Source organism: Thermothelomyces thermophilus, chromosome 2, assembly GCF_000226095.1.
Source record: "Thermothelomyces thermophilus ATCC 42464 chromosome 2, complete sequence".
In the NCBI taxonomy this organism is placed as follows: Eukaryota; Fungi; Ascomycota; class Sordariomycetes; order Sordariales; family Chaetomiaceae; genus Thermothelomyces; species Thermothelomyces thermophilus.
The window spans coordinates 1,668,960-1,685,906 of record NC_016473.1 but is presented as its reverse complement, the minus strand read 5'-3'; the positions used below and the strand labels follow the sequence as shown (position 1 = coordinate 1,685,906).

Genomic DNA, 16,947 nt, shown 5'->3' with positions numbered 1-16,947 from the left:
TGTTTCGCATTGGGCCAACAAGTTTGTGAGAGAGGAAGGGTCCCCAGGCTGTGCAACGATAACGAAATGCAGAGCGACTTGCCCTGCAGATCCGCGCTCAGTTCATTTTACGCAAAACTCTCCCGGGAGCACTTGCCTGCCCGCGCTGCGGTCCCGAGAGAGCGGGAAGGCGGCTCTTTTGGTTCTGCAAGGACACGGAACGGAAGGCGCAAAAGAAAGGAAACAATTGAGCGTTTAGTCTCCTTGCAGGTGCCTACCCCTACTGGGGCTGTACTCCATACATACTCACACATGCACCTCTGCAATCCCGTTCCAATAGTTCCTTCTAGTATGCCTCAATCTTCTCTTATTAACAGAGCCAAGCGCCGTAGTCCGGATCAATCAGTTATAGCACTAGTGATTACGTTTAGTATTTACACAGTCTTGCCTACACAGGACATACACACCCTCACAGAGAATTTCCAGTGCTTTGGGATCACAGGTTCCGCCCGCGATCCGGCCAAACGAGAGCGTCGTTGCATGTGTTCGGCGCGGGACTTTGGCAGCCGCTCACACCGCTCAACAAGTTGGTCGGAGGGCCAGCGAGGGCTTGCGCTAACCTAGTGCATATAAGTTACGCGTGACTTGACTTGCAGTACTAGTGCAGAGCCACGTTCTACTCTGTGCAATATTGCCCGGTGCTTGCTCGTGGCTGCCGACGCCTCGTTCGAATTCTCAGGGTCCAGAACATGCAATCCGTACACGGAAGACATCTGTATGAAGCCCATACAGCATAATTCGTACCCGGCCACAGACAGACAGTGCTGAGCCGAACCTCAAGTGGGAAATCTACTCCGTAGAACGAAGCCTTTCAGATTCAACTCGATCAAAGGAGCCCACCCCCCCCCCCCCCCCCCCGGGCGGTCCTAACTTTCTAAGATCAATTTCCCGCCACAAACCAGATCATGCTACTCCTGCGTCTTGAACCCTGTCACCTCGCTGGGGAGATGCCTCTCTAAGACATATCAATATCCCACCCGGCCCCGAAATCAGCCCCAAAGTCACTCCCGTTCCCGCTCAGGCTGCTGAACAGCCCATCCGCCCCCAGATCCGAACCCGTCATGACATCCCCGCCGAACCCTCCCAAATGTTGCTGTTGCTGCTGTTGCTGTTGTTGCTGCTGCTGCTGGTCGCCTCCCGCAGCCCCAGCTGCCGCGGCAGTAGCACCGTCCGGCCCCCCTCCATTACTACCCCCACCACCACCACCACCGCCATCCATCACCATCCCTTCGTGCCCGTGCAGCCCGTGATGCTCCCCGCCCACAGCAGCGGCTATTGCGTCGCCCAACGCGCCACCGATATCGCCAGGCACCCCGCCCAGCCCGCCCAGCTCGGGGGGTTCCAACATGGCCGCTGCGGCGGCAGCAGCGGCGGCAGCCTCGGCAGCCGACGGCGGGGCCGGGGCCATCTGCGCCTCGACGCGGCGGTACAGGCGCACAACCGTCTCCGCCATGACAGGGTCGGCTTTCTGCGTCTTCTTCCACTCGTCCGCCTCGCTTTTGAGAGCATCGCGGAGGGAGGTGTGCCGATGCTGCTGTTGTTGCCGTGAGGAAGCCGCCGGGTCGTCGGTTGGGGGTGTACCCGCGTTATTGCTATTGTTATTATTGTTGTTGTTACTGCTGTTGCCGGTGTTGTTGGTGTTGGCATTGGTGTTGGAGTTGGTGTTGTTGCCGCTGTTGTTATTGCTGTTCTTGTTCTTGTTATTGTTGTTATTGGTAGTGGAAGGAGCTCCACCAGATGCGCCGGATAGGGAAGCGTCATTGGTAACGTCGGGCGCGCAGATCAGAGCCGTGGCGACGTCGTAGGCAATGCCGGCTTGCGGGGAATCAGCGAGGGCCCGGAGCTCGTCGAGGAGGATAGCGAGGAAGCGCTTTGCGCCGAGCATCTTGACCGCGGCGAGGGTTTGGCGGTGTGTGTACGGCGCGGGCATGCCGTTCAACTGTGGGTTCTGGGCCCATTGAATGAGGTTCTGCATGGTGTGCCGGACGGCGGCGGAGAGGCCACTGTGAGGAGTGGCGCCGTGGTTGATGTGCGTGCTGCACCAGGACTCCAGCTCGGTGTGGTCCGCGCCGCCCGTCCGGCGGGATAGGAGGAGATTATCTTGGATGGCGCGGAGGAGGGGCTCGACCTCCTGGCTCTTCGGATCTTGCCGCTGGTAGGAGCGGAGCGCGTGTTCCAGAGGCTTGGCCACGATGTTGAGGACCGACGATAGCATCGTCCATGCTTCGTTGGAGCTAGAGCTCGGCCGGATGATGACTTGCAGGATCTTGATGATGGACGACTGTAGTTGTGGGCTGCTGACCCATAGCTGATTCGAGAGGTACAGTATTGCAGGTACGAGAGACGGCAGCAGGAGCACGTCAACCAGGTCTGCCAACGTTAGAGCCGACTCTCCCATCCCCTAAATAATGGTGTCTGAGACTCACATTCGAGACCGTTCTTGAGCATATCGTCCGTCAGGTACCCCGCGCTGAGTGCGACGACGATCTGGTGGAAGAGCGACGGCACGAGCAGGTAAAAGTCCTGCGGGGGGCACGAGGCCATGAGGTCGTCCCCGAGGGCGCCGGCCTCGGAATCAAAAAGACCGTGAATCCAGCCGTTCAGGTGGGACTTCTCCTGCTCGCTGAGATCCTCTAGTGGCCGGCACACGGCACCTCCGCTCAAGAGCTTCCCCACGAACGAATCCGGGGAGCGGATACCCAGGTCCGCAGGTGAGAGGTTGTACCGGTAGACGAATGCCAACAGCAAGAGGAGAATAGACCCAAACTCCTCGTACACCGGTTGGTATTCACCCTGATCCTCTTCATACCCGGCCCAGTTGTCGAGCAGTTCACACAACGGATGCAGGATCTTTTCTGGCTTGTCGAAAAGAAGTAGAACGTCCAGTGATAGAGGCTTTGCTGCGAGTTGGCTGCACAACTGCTTCAGAGTCATCGTCTCCTTGTTCCGGCACAGGCTGCCGATGACCTGAACACAGGGGGGGTCAGTATTCCGTCCGCCCGCTGATCGTAACGCACATACCTCAATGATCGCCTGGGCGGCAGCGCCCACATTCCCGTTCATGTTATCCAGTTCCCCAATGAGCTTCTGGGTTCGGTCCACATCCTGGAGACACGCATGAACCAGGTTATCCTTGGAATACCGGCCCTCGTCCGGTAGAGACTGATACGTAATCTCCCCTAAGAGATTCTCGATAGCCGCCTGCGAGAGCAGCCCGTGCAGCTGGCAAGAAAAGCAAAAATCTTGGCGAACTGAATCGTGGAAGGACGAGTTCGTGTTGGACATCTCGAACATGCCGGAGAGCGTGGGGAACACGTTTGTGTCGACCTGTCCCAGGGCTTCCTTGATGCACATTTCCGGGTCGAAGGGATACATGGCAGCGGCCGTCAGCGAGACGAGGATGAGGGGCACTTTGTTCACCACAAAAGATTTGAGCAGGTGGCCGGTCTTGGGTCCCTCGTTGCGGAAGACGGCGTTGGCGAGGAGATCGAAGGATGCTAGGATGAGCTGCACTGCCGTGGATTGGACATCTCCCTATTACAGGCTAATATCAGCGGTGATTACGCACCGAGCCGGACTGGAAAGGGTCCCATACCTGATATCTGTTGTGCAAGTATGCAAATAGGGCGCTGTCGTCAATCACGGGCCGGCCGACGAGCTGTTTGAGATGTCAGCACGGCACGAAACCGGCGGCCCTGGCAACGTCGGGGAAGGGAGCTTACTGCAGCGCTAAGGTGGATGTAAAGACCGGCACGAGAATTGACGACCGGCACCTCAGGGATCTGCAGGCTGTCCATTCCCATGAGGTTGTCCATGTAGTTGTTCACATCGGCGTCCTTCTTCTCGGCAGCGAGATGTTTGCCGAGTGTTTCGTTGCGGAAGACTTCCAAACGGCTGGCCATTTCGGGCAGCACTTGCATCACGCATGGAATGAATGCCTGCAAGGCATCGGAGAGCATCTTGCACACGTCTATGCCGCCGTCAGCTCTGGCTCTGGAGTGTTGTTTGTTTCAAACTCCTTGCTTGCTCAATCGAATCGCGTGCCTACCTTTGCAAGCGGGCTTCTCCAGGGTGGCCTGGACGAGCGGGTTGTCGCTGAAGGCGATAAGCAACAAGACGAACGCCGTCCTAGCATCGGCCGTCTCGTCCCTGACCTGCAAGCCGTGTAGCGAGTCGAAGGCGTCCCTCGAGAAGGCGGCGGCGGCCTCGGCGAACAGCGGCATCCACTTGGCCAGCACCTTGGCGATCTGGATCACGTTCTTAGCCGTCCTGATGCCCGAGCCCTGGTGCACCGCCTGGGCAAGACGCCAGAGTATCATCTCTTCGTCCTCGTACGAGTTCTGCCACCTCACAATCTTGCTGCCCTTGGGCGTGCCCTGCTTGACCTCCTTGGCCCCCTTTCCCCCCTCGCCCTCCCCGCCCTCCTTTCTGCCGTTCTCTCCGCCGTCCAGAACACCCGGATCCGGCGACTGCACCTTGAGATGGGCAGACGAGTATTTGTACAGAGCCCGCAGCACGGATGCGACGTCGACGCGGCGCTGCTTGAGCAGGGCGTCGAGGTAGATGGGAACGCGGGGGTCGAGGCTGTAGCGCTGGCGCTTGGACGGGCGCAGCAGCACGTCGGCGACGATAACGGGCGGCAGCGGATGCTCTGCAAAGTGGAGCGGGAGGAAGGCGGCGAACTGGTCGGGGGCGGTGCGCTTGACGAGGGCGCGGTGGACGAGTTGCGACCACGCGGCTACGGCGGCCGACAGGCGTTCTCTCGAGCTGTGAGAATCCATGACGAAGGCATTGACGTCGCCTGTTGGGTATCGGGGCGTGGGATCGTATCCAAACGATGCGTCCGAGGGTTACATGTCGTGTGCGGTTGGTGCGAGGAGGGTGTCGCCTGTATTTATCGGAAACGAGAGCCCGATCGGTGCTGGCTGCGCAGTGTATGGATTAGAGTGGTTTGCGCGGCCCGGGTTATTTACCGTACGCCGGACGTGTAAGCAGTACGCAGTTATTCGTGTTCCGTATGGATTCCAATACGACGTACGGATTACTCCGTAAAAAGGTACGAACGCTGAATGCACTGCCAGTGAGAGCGCTGATCCAAAAGCAAGGCACGGGCCGAGCTTTTGGAATTCATTCCGTGCAGGGAAGTGGGTCCCATTCCCATGCCAGACAAGCACTAATTATACGCCTTTCACGTCATTACGCCGCGCTGCTGACTTTCAGGTTGATGAATCGGCTTTACCCAGCACCGAATATAACATCAGCTTTGCCATTGGAGCATACCGACACCGTTATTCTTGTTCAATTGTCCTGGTTATATGACCGCGTAGGCTATGAGGCACCCTCAATGTCCAAATGTCAGGTCCATGCAAGCTAGGTTACAGCCTTTTGTGTTGGGCATCAGTACGGCCTGGGGCCGCCCGACTTGTACGGGCAATACGGTACCTTCCGGTTGAGCTGCCCCAATAAGGAAGGTATCTCACGTGGTGCCTGCGAACAACCGCAACGATGCTCTTCAGATGTCGATTCGCAGCATCCGACCAACTTCTTACCTCGGTACAGCTTATCCCACCGGCCTGCCTTTGAAGCCCAAGTTATTTATGCCCGCCAAGCCACAACGCCGATTCAACTATATCTGCCCGCCCATCATGGCCAATGTTCGCTGCGAGAGAGCGATTCTCATCTCGAATCGAACATACAGCCCGAGAATCTGCATTTTTATTTTATTTTTTTTTTTATTTTTTAGAATACACACGCGGTTCAGATTAGATGCCACTCGCGTTGGCGGTATCTGAGCCGGGATGGGACGCCTGGTTTTAAAACAACCCGTGAACAAGCGCAGCAGGTTCATCTCTGATTCCGTGCCCCCCCCTTTCTTTATTAGTCCTCTTCCCTCTTGATGCCCACGGGACCTCCTGATCCAGCCGAAGAGGTCCCGGCACCCCTGCTGACACCAATCGCCCTTGGGCCGAGCATCCTATGATTCCAACCAGGTCAACATCGCTTCTGATGACCCAACTCCCCCGAGGGGGAAAAAAAAAAGGGGGGGGTTAAGAATGAATGAGAGAACCGAGCAACAGGCGAAAAGCAAACGGAAGAATCAAAGCCAAATAAATTTTTAAAAACAACAACAACCAAAAAAAAGGGGAATCAGAGGAAGAACTCACCAATCCTGCATGGCCAACCACTCGCTCCACCCCGCCTCGGCAGCGACGATTTCCGCCTCGGTCACATTCCGCAGCGGCCGCAGGAATGGCACGCTCTCATCCTCGGCCGCCCACGACGACGAGGAGAACGGGTGAAGCGGTGGTGGTGGTGGCGGCGCCGGCGGCGAGACGGGCGCCGAGGGCGGGACCGCCGCGGCGGCGGAAGGCGGGAAGAAGGAGAAGGGGCCGGCCGCCGGGCCGTGGGCCGTGTCGTACGCCCGCTTGACCTCGAGCCAGCTGCCGCTCTTGGCGGCGAACAGGTAGTTGCGGCGCTCCTGCTCGTGCAGCGGGCGCACGCCCAGCTCCCAGTCGTCGCCGAAGAAGCCGTGCAGCACGGCCGGCGCGTCGAATCCCGTCGCCACGAGGCGCCGGATGTACGGGTGCAGCGAGATGTTCTGGTATTGCCAAGCACGATGATGATGATGACGGGGTTGCGGTGGGTAACCGGCCCCTGCCGCCGCTGCCGCTGCCGCCGCCGGGGATAATCGGCCTCCCGGTCCCGGGTGCTGAATCTGAATCCCTCCCAGTGCTCCCGGTACGCCCGGGTTCGGAGAGGCTCGGAGGAGGGCGTTCTGGGCTCTCTGGAAGGGGAGCTGGATGTTGAGGTAGGCGGCTAGGGCCTGGACCGGTCCGTCAAACTGCGCGTGCTCGAGGAAGTAGCGGACGCAGGACTGGAAATACGGGTACCAGTCGAATATGTCGAATTGGTCGTCGATGAAACCCTGAGGCGCGAGGTGAGTCAACTTCGAGGGGACTGTAATGGTCTGGGCAAGCGAGGGGTGAGGAATGAACCTGTTGTTCCTGGAAGGCGTGGCCGCCTGGCTCGGACGCTGCCATGTTTTTTTTATATATATATATATATATATATTTTTTGGCTGATAATGTGACGACGTTTGTTAGGATGGCCGGTGCATTCCCCTCAAGGACAAGCCCGTGATGGTGGCTGGCTGCTTAATGGCTGGTCGAAGCGGATGGCCCGAGGTTCGGCGCCACAGAGCCAATGCTGTTCGTCAGACTCACCTGACTCACGGGCGTATCTTCGTGAAGCCTCGGCGAGTTCAGTTTCCCCCGTCCCTCTGAGACCTCTGCGGCTTCCTGGATTTCTCAGGTGAGTAGGAAGGTCCAATAGGGAACTAACGTGGACTTCTCTGAGCAGGCTGTGTATCTGTTCTTAGAATGACCACGCAAACGGTTGTAGGACGGAGCATACTTCGGGGGGGAAGAGAACCCGAGGCAGTGGAAAGAGCCATGTCTAGAGGAAAGAGAGGAAAGCTCAGCACCTCTATATAATCGTTCGCCATGAGCGGAGGGCCGGGTTGATGTCTGCCCTTACGTTCGGCAAAATAGGAAACAGGTAGGTACCAGGCGGGGAGGCAGGCCTGCGTCGTCTGTCATGGGCGGCCAGGCAGTACAATCGAAGCCAGGGCCGAGCCGGGCGACAGAGGTGAGGATACTCTCAGCTGCAGAGCGCAGCTGAACCTCCAGTCTGGTGGGCATGCAAGGCCTCGCGGTACCTGGCCACCCTGGTTGCGGGGACGGCGATCATCCAAGTTAGGTGTTGCTTGGTGGCCCACGCGCAGTCCAAAGAGGCAAGGAAGCAGGGAGCGAGCACATTTGGTGCCCAAGATTTCTCATACGAAACCTGATCTCAGCAGCCGGCCGGCAGGGGGGAGTGGGCATCGGGAACATCGAAAACGGCCCATTGCCCGGCTCTTCATTTGCCGTGGATCGTGCCAGAAGGCTCTCACTTCTGGCTGGCAAAAGGCGTCCTATGCTGAGACCCTCACATCTACCGTGTGCGCTTGCAGGAAGGAGGAGATGAGCTCCAGGGAAGAAGCGGGTGGCAAGGATAATGGGCATACACTAGTACGGGAAGTATGTATGTACATACATACATACATGACGGCACTAGTTGGAGGGCAAACGGCCCTGGAGTCTACACTAGTTCGTGGTCTCGCAATGCCGAGAGCGCGGAGGAGGTTCTGGTGAACGCTTAGTGTGTGCAGTGGGCCAAGTTACTCGGGTTAATACCTAAGAGGTCCAAGGGATGGCGTCAGGTGTCTGGGATCTGGGCTACCCCCTGGGCCCTAAGCCAAGATGCCGTACGGTGCCTCCCGCAGATCCGCAGTGGTGGTATCTCCAGACGTACTACTATGTACAGTAAATACAGATGATAACACATGCTGCAGACACCACACACTGGTTGTTCGTGGCACACTAGTGTACGTAGTACTATGTACGCTTTCTGCGTACCCGACAACAGGGGTTGCCCCCACAATTCCCACTCCATACCACTGCTACGTTTGCCACCTTCATACGCTACCGCCAGTAACGGAAATGGAGGAAAGGTTTGAAGATGCTGAAGGTGTGCGATTCAGCTATCTTGGACCGCGGCTTGTTCCCACAAGGGGCAATATGTTCCCAGACTGCTGGATCATCAAGGCATGTACATACATAAATTATGTACATACAGTATGCTCCACCATCAGATGACGCGAGCCCCTCGCTCTCTCCGTTTGGAAGCAGGTGCGGCGGTGTGGTAGATGATGGCCGGGTCGTCCCCGATTGCCAGGCTAGTGAGGGCCATCTGTCTTGGCCAAAGATTTCTCACCACCATGGGATGGGGCGAAATAAAATGCCGGGTCATCGGTCATCGGTCATCGTCATGATGCTTCTTGGTCATCGCCATCCACGGTGATGCACAAAGCCCTGTCAATAAACACCCCCCGGTGATGATCCGGTCTGGCCGGCACTGTGACCTTTCTTTCACACCGGCCACCCACACGACGGGTACATAGACAGATACATTTCCTGGCCCTGGGGGTTAGAAAGGAGATTTCCTGGTGTTTTGGCAAGCCAACTGTCCCTCTCTGCTCTCATTGGACGCTGTGACAAGACAATGCGGTTTTCGGTGACTTGACAACATGCAGCCTCGTGACCCCCATGCGAGAGCCGAGTCTAACTTAGTGTATGCTTTGGAAGGTTCCGACAAGGCCGGAATGCTACGTTGAAAGTGGGCGGCTGGACCGATCGACCGGGTCTGTTCAGCTCGACAGGCCCACTGCATCTGAATCTTGATAAGACGGAGAGGATAAATATTTGTTGGTGCCGTTCCAACCAGTGCTAGACAACACAGACCGAGGGCCTCCAGAACTGGCGTAACCCTGACAAAAAAAAAACTTCGGATTTCTCTGAGAATTTCGCCGCATAATCCATTTCCGATGTGCTTCGGCGCGGGACCCCGAAGTCCGTTCCATTGGTGGTACTGACGTGCACAGATGACGTTTGAAATTCACGCGGTACGGAGTAACTATGATTTGTCAATGGCTCTTTCAAGAGACTAAGGTGGGGCTAGGGAGCTCTTAGCCCAGGTGTTGCTTCACGCAATCAGCACCTTCTCATTGCGGGGAAAGCTCATCCCAGAGTGCTAAACCCGAGCACTCATTGAAACAACTCATTAGAGCTAATCCAAGCTTACAACTGTACGGTTGCTATATCTGCTTGCATGGTTACCTTTGATCAGCATACCCAAGCTTGTAGCTACCTCGGCTCGATACCTAAGTTTACCCCCTTCACCACCACCTACTCAAGGCCGGCACCAGCCATGCCGCTTTCTATCTGTTCTTCATCCTGCGACTGTCGAATACCTTTGATATAAATCTGAATCCAGAAACATATGCGGTCTCAGAGTAGACACGGTTACTTCGTAGAGGGTAGTGTGATCGCAAACCTTTCCGACTACAACTTGCCTTTAGGCAGCTTTGCAAAGAGCCCTGTAAGATGGTCCTTAAGTTTCTTGAAAAGAGTGAAGTTCATTCTCTTTGAGAATCATTAATGTCTGGCTGAAGCAGTGCATTTTGTATTGTCACAATTGTAACATGCCAACTGGGCGAGTTGGAACCGGTATTATGCAATGCTGGTTAACTCTTCGAATGACGGTATCCAGTGTCTCATAGTACCCAGTACACCGTCAGCAGCATTACAGCTGTCTGGCATGATCCCATCTGCCGCACAGCGCCTAGATCGGTCCGGATCTCCTCGCCTTTATGGATGAGAACTTCCTCGAGGGAAACCGAAATGCCAGCGACAGCCGGTATCGTAGTCTCCAAACGCACCGGGTACCACGAAACCGCCTGTGAATCAGTTGGGTGCCAGCGGAACGTAGCTGTCAGCTCTTCAACGGCCATTGCCTCGATATTGAAGATTTATGGTACATGCGTCCACGTCTCTACCGTTACAAACACTCCGTAGGTTTGTTGGTTTCTTTCGTTTCTTGTCTTGTTGCTGGAGTACGCCGCGGCAACGGATGGCATTGAATCAGGCAGCACGCATTGCGGTATTTGGCACTTTGGGCGCACTGGGAGAATTTCATCGCTCGCGAGATGAGAGCCGTCCATCATATTCGGTTTGCTCAAATGCGTAGCCGTACATACATTGAGAAGACACTGACGAACAAATGCAAAAGCAATTCAACACATGACTGTGCAAGAAGGCCATTTCGATTGAGCTTCTGATCGAGCTGCCCCCTGCCGTAAAAGACGACGCGCAATCATCATACTGAGTACATACCTGGGTAATCCGTTCTATCTGGGCTTGTGTTCTCGACTGCATCGTGCACAAACGCAGTAACCCCCTAAACAGGGGCTTCCCACTTACAAACCCCCCGATATATGCATATTTGGGGTAGCAGCCGCGCCACACATTTAAATGCCTCCCCTGTAACCAGCTGGAGCACGAACCACATGAGCTGGGGCGCTAAGCAGTTGCCAGATTGCACACACCCACGTTTTTAGTACAGCACTGATCCTCCAAGCTCCTGTTGGGATTCGGACCTCCCTCCAGAACTCCCAGCCTCTCCTTCTCCTTTTTTTCGCTTCATCAACACCCCCTTTTTCTCTTCGGAATCCGGCACAATGGTTAATTTCAAGTGGTCTTCTCTCGCCCTGCTCGCCCTGCGTGTCGCTACCGCCTTCGCCGCGGACGATGTAAGTTGCACTCTGCCCCCGGAACAGCTACCTTTACCCCCTTTTCTCGTCCTGCGGCTCTGTGGCAGCCCAATTGCTGACGCACAACGACCCAGGCCGATGCTGAGCCCGTCACCTCGGTGCCGGTCGAGGAACCCGAGCTGAAGGCCGACATTGAGACGACCTTCCCGGATGCCGACATCTTCGGCGTCAAGATCGTCAACGGTCATGTCACCAAGGCTCTGGTCGAGATTACCAATCACGAAGAGACGCCGATCGACGTCGCCTTCATCGGCGGCGCGCTCAAGACCACTAAGCCGCTGCCCGAGGATGCCCCCGCCTCCGCCGCCATCCTGCGCAACCTGACGGCCGTCCGGTACGACGTCTCGATCCCTCCCGGCGAGAAGCATCAGCTTCCCTTCCAGTTCGTCCTCGACATGATGCCTCAGGACGTCATTATCGAACTCGTTGCCATCATCACCAACGCCGCCACCAACCAGATCTTCCAGGTCCAGGCCCACAGCGGCACTGCGAGCATTGTCGAGCCGCCCACCAGCCTGTTTGACCCTCAAATGTAAGCTTCCGATGCCACCCACCGTCGTCACCAAACTGGATTTAGCCGCATAAACGTTCCCAAACTGACAACACACTCTCTCACCAATCAACAGCATCTTCCTCTATCTCTTCCTGACCGGCGTCTTCGGCGCGACCCTGTACTTTGTCTACAAGACCTGGATCGAGGCGCTCTTCCCGCAGGCCAAGAAGGCTGGCGGACGCGCCGGCGGCAAGAAGGGCCGCAAGGGGGCCGCCGCCGCCGCCGCAGATGCCGATCCCCTCTCGGGCAACGAGTCGGCCGGCGCCACCAGCGGCGGCGAGGGCTCCAAGAGCTACGACGAGAGCTGGATCCCGCCCCACCACATCAACCGCCCCGTCGCGCGCCGCGTCAAGAGCGGCGCCAGCGGCAAATCGAAATAAAGAGCGCGCGCTCCCTACCCGCTTACTTTGCTGGTCCCTAGGCATCGCTCTTTATTTTTGATTTTGCTCTGCCGGGTATTACACAATGTTTGGATAGGTTTAGTTGGATTGGGGCAGTAGTTGGAGTTGGTGAAGCAAAAGGGGGGGGAAGGGGGGGAAGAGATAGAGAGGGGTCAGTTGTTGGGGGGGAAGGGGAAGAAGGGCTTCTTCCTGCGATGATCTCCGATCCACCGGGGGGGAGGGGAGGGCACAGCATGCAAAACACGAGAGCCTGTCACGCTCAAGGTGCCTCCGCCTTGTGCTGAACTCTGTCCATGTATTCCTGGTCTGTACAATATCCATGGTTGGGTAACGTAAAGGGAAAAAACCGGGAAAAGGGAAGGGCACCTGCCAAACGGTCAATGAAGCACCTCGTTTGCTTATCTCTGCTATCTGAGTCACACGTGATGTTCTTCCCAGCATGATGTACCAAGTATCCCCGTGCCGGGACTCACGTTCCAATCTCTTGTATTCAAGGCGTCGAGAGGGGTATGCTGAGCAACACAAGTGTACCGTACAACCGGGTCTACTTCATCCAACACTCTAATAAACCAACCCACCCGCCCCTCGGAAGGGGGGAAGAACAGTAGGAAATTGAATAAGCGATAGTCAAAAGTCAACAGCCGCTGCCGCCAACACCCCCCCATCCATCCCAGTCCGCCAAACGCCGAACCCAAAGCAGCAAAGAGCCATGGATGCAAAGACTCTCCCCCCACCCCCCCCGCGTCGGCGATCCCTTTAGATACCCTAGCCTCGCGTCTAGAAGAATCTCCTCCCCCTCCTCTTGGCTGGGTCAGCCAGCTCTCGTCCCCCAACCGCGCCAGGCAAGCGATGCAGATCCTCAATCTTGGCCAGAACCAGCTCCAGCAGCTCCTTCCGATGGATCAGATCCAGATGCCGCCTGACCTTGGGGTCCTCGCGCGCGAACCGCTCCAGCCCGCCGCCGGCCATGTGCTCGTGCAGCTTGCTCTCCACCTCGCGCGGGAAGCGCTGGTAAAAATCGTTGAGCATCTCGACGTTGAGAAACAGGACGGCGGTCTGGGCGAGCTTGGTGGCAACGGCGTCCAGGAAGACCTCCGGGCAGTAGTACTTATTCTCGAGCGTCTTGCACTGACGGGACTTGGCAGCCATGATGCGCATATTGATGATGTTGGCGCGATCGCGAAGGAAGACGGCCTCCCGGCCTATTTCGGCGGGTGTTAGTCACACATACACACACACACAGAGCAATCGAGATGGACAGTTCGAAATCAGAAGAGAATAAAGCGAGGAGAGGGGGGGGGGAGGAGGGGCAAATACCTCGTGCGAGAAGAGCAGCGCTGAAACCCCCAGCTCCGCTCGGGTGGTCACCTTCGACGATAATCTCGCCCTTACGCGCCTTATCGACAAAGTTCATGACTTCCTTGAGCTTCTTTCTCCCGCCGACGGAATTCTCGAGACTCTTCATGGCTGCTTGGCATTGTTCGAGCTCGCCTTGAAGAACACCAACGACGTGTTCCCGTCCCTGGGCCCACTCGTTGGGCTGGATATCAGGGTCAAACTTGTAGGGCTTAAGCGATATTTCAATGCCATCACTCGTAGCATACGACCGATCCGCCAAAACGGTAGATGCTGCTTCGCTAATGACCTTGCGGGCAGCGGGGTGCTTCGAGAAAGAGGACTTGTCGAGGAGCTTGTCGACGTTGGACTGGATGGCTGCGGCAGCAACAGTAGCCGCCAAGCGGCCGACACCAAGCCTGGTCAGGCCAGAGCAAGCCGCGTCAAGCTGCCGATGCCAGTAGGCCGACTTCGGGTCAGCCTTGGGCAAATCGGCAATGCTGTCCGGCTCCGGAAGAGCAACTGTGAGGTCTTCAATCGGCCTGTTCCAATAGCGGGCGGCGAGCTGGTCGAGGACCTTCTGGTCCAGGGCATCCTTGAGCAAGCTTTGCAGCTGAGGCCGGCCAAAAGACGTCGCGAAAGTGTGGAATTGGTGTTTGAAGTCGTCCAGGCTCGCGGCCAAATACGCCTCGGCACTCATGGGCTGCTCGTTGTACTGCACCTTGAATTGATACGTCGTTTCCTCAAGCTCCCGCTGGATAGACTCGGTCGTCTCTTGCAGCTTGGAGGACATGGTCTGCTCCAGAACCTGCATCAGCTTCTTGCGAAGCGTCATTGTGCCCGTATTGACCCCGGTATCCGGTCCGAACTGAGATGGGTACGAGCTAAAGTAGGACTTTTCGTTGCGGCTGATACCGGCCAACAGGTTACCGGTCTCTCTCCTGAAGAGGCCAGTCTGCGAGGGCAGCTTGGAGATGACGCCGACATAACCCAGCCTGAGCGGGTATTGTTTATCAGTTAGGATGGCAGCTCCCTTTTCGGGCTCAACCAGGTCCATCTTGGTAATGACACCAATGGTCCTCTCTCCCCTCGGGTCTACCCTGCGGCTGGCTTGTAGGGCTGTTGAATTGGCCAGATCGGTGTCGGCAGCTGAGATGGCCAAGATGATGTTAGGTCCCCGGATATACTTGTCACATAGCTCAGATATCTTGCGCTTCAACTCCCGAGGCTGGTTCTCACCGGCCACTTGGATGTAGCCGGGGAGATCGATGAGAGACAGATCCGGTATCCTTGGCGAGTGGATTGTGAGCCGGATGGGGTCGTCTGTGACACACAGAGACTCCGGGACGGACTGATTGAGTTCCGTCAGAGTCTTCTGGATCAGGCTGAAGTCGGTAACCTTGGAGAGGCCGAGATCGGGAAACTCGCCGTAGTCGGTTCGTGCTTGGGGATCATTCACCAGTGTAAGCTCGATTGGCCGCCGGGTGATCATGTTGCTTCCCTTGGGCAGGAACTCATGGCCCACGATTGCTTCCAGTACGGAGCTTTTCCCGGATGATTGCGACCCAATGACGACGATGGACGGTAGCGTGACAGTGCTCGACTGGCCGACCTTCTGCAGGAGGTTGCGGATCTCAATCATCCTCTTCGTGATGTACATCATGTGGTCATCCTTCAGAATTTCTCCGGGTGTTCGTTCGTCGGTTTCGTCGGAATGATCAAAGCCGTAGGCGGCAGCGGATGCTCCGGCCACGGCGGCAGCTCCGGCCCTGCTCTGCTTCGGCGGTTCTGGCCGGCCCTGTCCTCCTGGGCCACCCTCGCCGGACGAGCCGTCGCCTCCACCGCGCATGATCTTATCTAGCCATTCCGGAATTTCAAACTGCTGCCTTGTGTTGTCCCATCCCTGTTTCGTTTGTTCGGCAATTTCCTTGGCACTTCCCCACAGACTTGAAGCGGTGGACGTGACGGTATTCTTCATATTGCTATACATCTCCTGAGCCGAGTTGCTGACCTCTAAGACCTGAGTTAGCAGGCCACATCTCAGACCCAGGTCAAAGTTCCTTACGTATAGCCTGATACTGTATCCATCCCACAGCACCGATCATCAGACCACCAAACAAGGCGGGGATCCTGACGAACTTGAGGGCCAGCTTCGGCAGCAGGCGGGCGAAGGAGGCGTTGCGCACGATGACAGCATTGTGGTATGCGTTCGACGGAAACTGCAAGGACCTCCGGGAGCCGCGGATGGCGAGTTCGGCGCGCTGGATGCCGCCGGTCGGGAGCTGGTGGAATTGGCGGACCGCGCGGACAGTGACGCGACGGGCGATGGGGGCCATTGCCCTAGCTGCACGGAGCTGCGCGCTCATCGTGGTGAACCGGGCAGCGACAGTCTAGGCGTCATACGGCAGCATGGGTGTGGTTGATTGTAGAGTAAAAGCGATTAATGGCGCGGAGTTGAGGTCGGCAGCACTCTCGGGTGATGCTTCGCGGACGGCATGACAATGACCTCGCTCGTTTCCCTACTTTAGAATTTGGGAGGGCGTTGAAGCCCCACATCCGACGTAACACTCTGCCGAGGTACTGTATGGTCTAATTGCATTTACGGGACGCGCCAGCAGACACATCAAGATCAGCGCAGTACTTGATACAGAGCCTTAAGCAACGAAATGTGATATCGTTGCTTATGTGGAAACTGCGTTTACAGGTTCAAGTCGTGCCGTGGCATACAACGATGAGAAGTATTGTCCCAGTCCATGACAATCAATCTTGCTGTACTCCATGGAGGACACCGCATCCTTGAAGCACAGCAACATAGCTCGCCAAAAATCCGGGGGATACAGCGGCAAGAGCCTGAATGCGCCGAACTGCGGAAGGAAATACGCGCAACGGGTGCTGAACATTGCGCGGCCATGTTCCATTGCTGTCCGAAACCGTCCTCAAACGGCAGGGAAGCTCCGGAGTTGTATTGAGGCAATGTGGGTTTCTCCACGAGATCCCGCTGTTGCAGCGACCCTGGCCCTGTCCGGTCATTCCTGTGGAATGTAATCAATGTAATCTGTAGTTCGTGTGTGTACTAGCTGCAGGGACATAACAACGTGTACGTACAGTATGTACAGTATGTACAGTATGTACAATTATCCGTACTAGAGTACTGAGGCATCGACGTGGTGAGAACGGGCAATTCATGGCTGCTGTCTCTTCAAGATAATCTTTAGGGAGAAAGCAAACAAAATTGAAACAGAAACAAAATAGAGGTGTAATTGACTTTAAACTAGGATTGGTTGCTTCTGCACAGTCGCCAATTGTCTTTATTGCACGCCTGCCCAAGGTAACTAAGTGGCTTGTTGCTGAGAATGATTGATTGGCTCCCGCCATTTGGGTAGCCGATTTCGTCAGTCCTGCGCCGGGAA

General features: G+C 56.5%; 4 protein-coding genes across 4 annotated transcripts; 1 reads left to right on the top strand and 3 right to left on the bottom strand.

Moving 5' to 3' along the window:
- Positions 1 to 890: 890 nt before the first annotated feature.
- MYCTH_2300809 (uncharacterized protein) lies at positions 891 to 4,996 on the bottom strand. Its single transcript, XM_003661387.1, has 6 exons — positions 4,088 to 4,996; positions 3,762 to 4,009; positions 3,635 to 3,697; positions 3,061 to 3,573; positions 2,466 to 3,006; positions 891 to 2,409 (listed from the first exon to the last, which is right to left on the bottom strand). Exons 1-6 carry the CDS (start codon positions 4,818 to 4,820, stop codon positions 995 to 997), a joined length of 3,513 nt encoding a protein of 1,170 aa, XP_003661435.1. The 5' UTR covers positions 4,821 to 4,996; the 3' UTR covers positions 891 to 994.
- An 877-nt stretch (positions 4,997 to 5,873) lies between these two features.
- MYCTH_2300806 (uncharacterized protein) lies at positions 5,874 to 7,104 on the bottom strand. The gene is made up of 3 exons (XM_003661386.1): positions 7,035 to 7,104; positions 6,204 to 6,964; positions 5,874 to 6,013 (listed from the first exon to the last, which is right to left on the bottom strand). Exons 1-3 carry the CDS (start codon positions 7,077 to 7,079, stop codon positions 5,917 to 5,919), a joined length of 903 nt encoding a protein of 300 aa, XP_003661434.1. The 5' UTR covers positions 7,080 to 7,104; the 3' UTR covers positions 5,874 to 5,916.
- A 3,887-nt stretch (positions 7,105 to 10,991) lies between these two features.
- On the top strand, positions 10,992 to 12,656 carry MYCTH_2300802 (uncharacterized protein). Its single transcript, XM_003661385.1, has 3 exons — positions 10,992 to 11,227; positions 11,323 to 11,780; positions 11,875 to 12,656. The coding sequence occupies exons 1-3, from the start codon at positions 11,156 to 11,158 to the stop codon at positions 12,179 to 12,181; spliced, it is 837 nt and encodes a 278-aa protein (XP_003661433.1). The 5' UTR covers positions 10,992 to 11,155; the 3' UTR covers positions 12,182 to 12,656.
- Positions 12,657 to 12,811: 155 nt separating this feature from the next.
- Positions 12,812 to 16,217, bottom strand: MYCTH_2300799 (uncharacterized protein). Its single transcript, XM_003661384.1, has 3 exons — positions 15,603 to 16,217; positions 13,520 to 15,550; positions 12,812 to 13,404 (listed from the first exon to the last, which is right to left on the bottom strand). The coding sequence occupies exons 1-3, from the start codon at positions 15,901 to 15,903 to the stop codon at positions 12,980 to 12,982; spliced, it is 2,757 nt and encodes a 918-aa protein (XP_003661432.1). The 5' UTR covers positions 15,904 to 16,217; the 3' UTR covers positions 12,812 to 12,979.
- Positions 16,218 to 16,947: the final 730 nt, after the last annotated feature.

What these genes read in the sequence shown, in the direction of transcription:
- MYCTH_2300809 (XM_003661387.1), bottom strand. Translation starts at nt 4,820, where the DNA reads ATGGATTCTCACAGCTCGAGAGAACGCCTGTCGGCCGCCGTAGCCGCG. An exon ending in GGAGAAGCCCGCTTGCAAAG is followed by an intron (nt 4,010 to 4,087) that starts GTAGGCACGCGA and finishes ACGGCGGCATAG; the next exon opens with ACGTGTGCAAGATGCTCTCC. An exon ending in GCTCAAGAACGGTCTCGAAT is followed by an intron (nt 2,410 to 2,465) that starts GTGAGTCTCAGA and finishes TAACGTTGGCAG; the next exon opens with ACCTGGTTGACGTGCTCCTG.
- MYCTH_2300806 (XM_003661386.1), bottom strand. Translation starts at nt 7,079, where the DNA reads ATGGCAGCGTCCGAGCCAGGCGGCCACGCCTTCCAGGAACAACAG. An exon ending in ACGCCTTCCAGGAACAACAG is followed by an intron (nt 6,965 to 7,034) that starts GTTCATTCCTCA and finishes CTCGCGCCTCAG; the next exon opens with GGTTTCATCGACGACCAATT. An exon ending in TGGTTGGCCATGCAGGATTG is followed by an intron (nt 6,014 to 6,203) that starts GTGAGTTCTTCC and finishes TTGGAATCATAG; the next exon opens with GATGCTCGGCCCAAGGGCGA.
- MYCTH_2300802 (XM_003661385.1), top strand. Translation starts at nt 11,156, where the DNA reads ATGGTTAATTTCAAGTGGTCTTCTCTCGCCCTGCTCGCCCTGCGTGTC. An exon ending in CCGCCTTCGCCGCGGACGAT is followed by an intron (nt 11,228 to 11,322) that starts GTAAGTTGCACT and finishes ACAACGACCCAG; the next exon opens with GCCGATGCTGAGCCCGTCAC. An exon ending in AGCCTGTTTGACCCTCAAAT is followed by an intron (nt 11,781 to 11,874) that starts GTAAGCTTCCGA and finishes ACCAATCAACAG; the next exon opens with CATCTTCCTCTATCTCTTCC.
- MYCTH_2300799 (XM_003661384.1), bottom strand. Translation starts at nt 15,903, where the DNA reads ATGAGCGCGCAGCTCCGTGCAGCTAGGGCAATGGCCCCCATCGCCCGT. An exon ending in GATACAGTATCAGGCTATAC is followed by an intron (nt 15,551 to 15,602) that starts GTAAGGAACTTT and finishes CTCAGGTCTTAG; the next exon opens with AGGTCAGCAACTCGGCTCAG. An exon ending in CGCTGCTCTTCTCGCACGAG is followed by an intron (nt 13,405 to 13,519) that starts GTATTTGCCCCT and finishes CCGCCGAAATAG; the next exon opens with GCCGGGAGGCCGTCTTCCTT.